This window comes from Theobroma umbraticum, unplaced genomic scaffold (assembly GCF_002168275.2).
Source record: "Theobroma umbraticum cultivar Fairchild unplaced genomic scaffold, ASM216827v3 scaffold_30.0, whole genome shotgun sequence".
NCBI classification, from domain to species: Eukaryota; Viridiplantae; Streptophyta; class Magnoliopsida; order Malvales; family Malvaceae; genus Theobroma; species Theobroma umbraticum.
Window position 1 is genome coordinate 4,327,159 of NW_018397254.1, and position 3,497 is coordinate 4,330,655.

The 3,497-nt window shown below is 31.2% G+C and overlaps 1 protein-coding gene across 1 annotated transcript in view; it reads left to right on the plus strand.

The window, feature by feature from the left end:
• The window catches only part of LOC110423385 (7,8-epoxymelianol synthase CYP88A154-like), a 2,805-nt gene extending 2,445 nt beyond the window's left edge, over nucleotides 1-360 (plus strand). Inside the window, 1 exon segment of the mRNA XM_089783556.1 lies at nucleotides 8-360. Within this exon segment, the coding sequence (XP_089639682.1) occupies nucleotides 8-129 (122 nt within the window). The 3' untranslated portion in view covers nucleotides 130-360.
• The last annotated feature ends 3,137 nt before the right edge of the window (nucleotides 361-3,497 follow it).

A 3,497-nucleotide genomic window follows, 5' to 3' on the forward strand; every position in this document is an offset into this window, starting at 1 on the left:
GCCCAAAAGATTTATATGCTTTGTTTAATTTTCAGACTTGAACAAATCAATCCTGGAGGCCCATTGGTCTATTTACCCCTTCCAAGGCCCGTGGGCAACTGCCTCGCAAAAGTGACGAAGGTCAAATGACCAACCATCATGCAAATGATCTTCTTGTTTGTCTTGTTTTGCCTCCAGCTCTGTTTCAAATATAATTGAGCCACAATAGTCTTTTGCTAGGAAAATATCAAGCATCATGTGATGTAATATTTTTCTTTTCTCCTTGTTCTTCTTTGATGTTGGATATGAATATTAATTGTAATCTCGATGTGAAATAAAGATTGCATTACAGAAAAATTTTCCTTGAAATGAAACCAATAATTGTTCATTCTTGATTTTTTTATTTTTGAATTGTTCCACCACATTTTACTCAACAGTTCCATCTCTTAAGGGAAAAAAATCAAAAAGAAAGAGGAGTAGCTCACTGAGAACGCGATATCCTTTCTCAGAGCTTTCAGATCCAAAGACCCTGATTCCTTCATCAACAACTTGGTTAAAAGTTCTGCTTCTCTCTCTTGTCTCTAGTTACTAGACGTGTTTTTTTTTTTGTCTTTTGAAAAGCAAAGGATCATTCATTTCCAAACAAAGGAGAAAGAGCATTCCCCTTTACTTTATATAGAGGAAGCAGTCACCAAAACTATTGGTTCATATATCCCCATTTGCGTGGTATAGTTTTTAATAGCTTTTAGACTTAACAAGATGAACGTGCTTGCAGGCAAAAACAGACGCAATACAAAACTCCCCCCATCAAAAAAGACCAAAAGTATAAACAGAGTCCCCGTACGTGACTACAATCACAAGGAAACAAAAACTCACCCCTACTTAATTAATAATAAGTGTATATATCTTTTTGTTAAAAGAGAAGAACCTCCCCCGCCTCAAAACAATATAAAGGAAATTACATTACTATACTTGACAACACCGACGTGGAGGATTTGTATATCTCAACTTATTTAGCCGGAATTTTTAAATTTAAAAAGATTTAAAAAAACATATAAGATCAAAAAGTTTTGAGTAACCATGACAAAGAGGATGAAGCTTATAAAAATTTTCCCACGATGCAAGTGTATTAATCAAAGTCATTAGTGAAAGATAAAACGGACAAAAAAAAGGTTGCCTCAAGTGTGTGAGATGGTAAAGTTAGAATAAAATATTTACTTCTTGTTTACTCTTTGTATTGTCGCGTGTTTGTACGGTGAAGGTGATCATTAGTCTATGATATTCTGGAAACATTGATTAATTAATACTAATTATTAGTTTATCACTAATAACTTCAATAGTCATACTCCGGGAATTGCTCAATAGTTTATTACAATTGTTTCTAACTACCAGCCAATTTTTAGAATATATATTTTAATGTTTGCAGATAATTGATTGATTATTCGTGTAAGAGAAACATGGGCTCGACCTGATTGGTAGTTGGTGAGCCATGTGCAAAGCAAGCTGACAAAATTAGTTTATAACCGAAAACTGAAAAAAAAAAGAAAAAAATTAGAATTCTTGGTCTATCAAGCAGTATTTTAATTGAAGTGAATCGGCTACCAGATCCCTAAAGGATTTTTTTTTTGTTCCTTATTTCTTCTAAAGCAAGGATCAAATTAGTCATACAAGAAATTTATTAAAAAGGGGCAAGCTGCCGCAAAAATTACAATATTTTTATTAGATTCAGAATTAATTAGCAGCAAAAATGTTAAGAATCAACTAATATTCATAAATTATGAGATTCAGTCAAGGAAAAATCAATTTTCTTAGTTCACACTATCAAAGATACTATACTTGTTTTTAACTCATCGAAGTCAGAATTGAATGCTACTATAATAGTTCTGTGAAATTAAAAACAAGTGTCATGTCTACTAGCCAGCAGCTTCAAACTTAAATTGTCATACATCTCTCTGTTCAATGATAATACCGATCAATTTACTTGCGAATTTATTGAATATATATGTTAATTGATCAAGATAAGGAAGTAGAAAAAACCAGTCTTTCCAACTTCATGACAATATAAAAACATCTATGGAAATGATGATTCAACTACGAATATATATGTTCATGGTCCATCATTTCCCCAGAGTAGACAAAAGCCATCATTACATTAAATTAAGCAGCAAAATGAAATCGTCAATTGTAAATAATAATAACAATGATGATGATAATGATATTTTCTATATTATTTGCAAGCAAACAAATTAAGCTCATGCATTTTCTATATTATTTTCTATATTATTTGTGAAAAAATTGTTGCAATTGGGATGACATTTTTGCACTGCTGAACTTGACTCGGGCTGGTTTTCTGAAAAAAAAAAAATAAAGAAAAGAAAGGATTTTGGAGTTTAGGCTGATTGTTTTAATTTAAATTTTCATTCTCTTTTAGTAGATATCCAGAAAAAGTAGAAGAGAAAAGACAACATGTTTGAAAACAACATTGGCACAAAAAATTACAGAGGTGTGGATAATAAAGCTCGAAAGTCAAGCTATAAAATCATTATCATTTACACTCCACAAAATCTAGTTTTCACCTACTAACAAAAGCTTTTTTGAGTTTACATTAGAAATTAGCATGCACATATAAACACAGTAACGATCATATTAGAAATTTTTACTGATTGTTCTAATCGACAAATGAATAGAACAAGCAGTTTAATGTATGTTTACATGTCACAAATTTAAAGAATTGGATGTGTCAAAATGTTCAAACTTCTTTGAGGAGTATCTTATATATACATATATAGTTAAGTTGAAGGGAAAAGCTGTTGGACATTTTCAAACAAAAGATATGATTTTATATCAAAATAGAAGGAAAATTATGACAGTTGAAAATTAAAACCAAAATAAAAGTTATGTCTACTGAAAATAAAAATAAATAAAAATAAGAAAAAGAGTCACATCTATTGAAAAAAACCAACAGGAATAACTTTTTGAAACAGACACAAATAGTGTCTGTTGAGAACAACCATCTATGCCTATAAAAGAGGACTCTTTTTATCTAACGTATATCAGAAAAACAGTAATACCTCTTCGTCTTCTTTCTCAAACATCTTCCCAGTTCTATACTATTTTCCTGCAAAAAAATATTATAGAAGTTTGATAATCTTGTTATACTTCGGTGAGTGCTCAGTGGATTGATTTCGTTAGCACAAAACGCCATCAATCACTAAGCTTCATTGTATCTTCGAGGTTTATATGCCAGTAACTCTTTTGCACACTACAAGTGGGGGTGAATAAAACCTTAAGGATAGTGATATTGATACACGCCTTGAAGCCAATTTCTAAGTTTTTCAGTTTGGCATTCTAACAATCTTAAGGTTTTATTTTCGTTCCAGCAATAGTTACTGCAAGTGGAACACTAAGAGAATTGGCTTCTAACTTTGTAAAATTAGATCGGTTTGATGGTAGCAACTTTCTAAGATAGTAGAAGAAGATGCATTTCCTATTATCAACCTTGAAAGTTGTCTATGTTT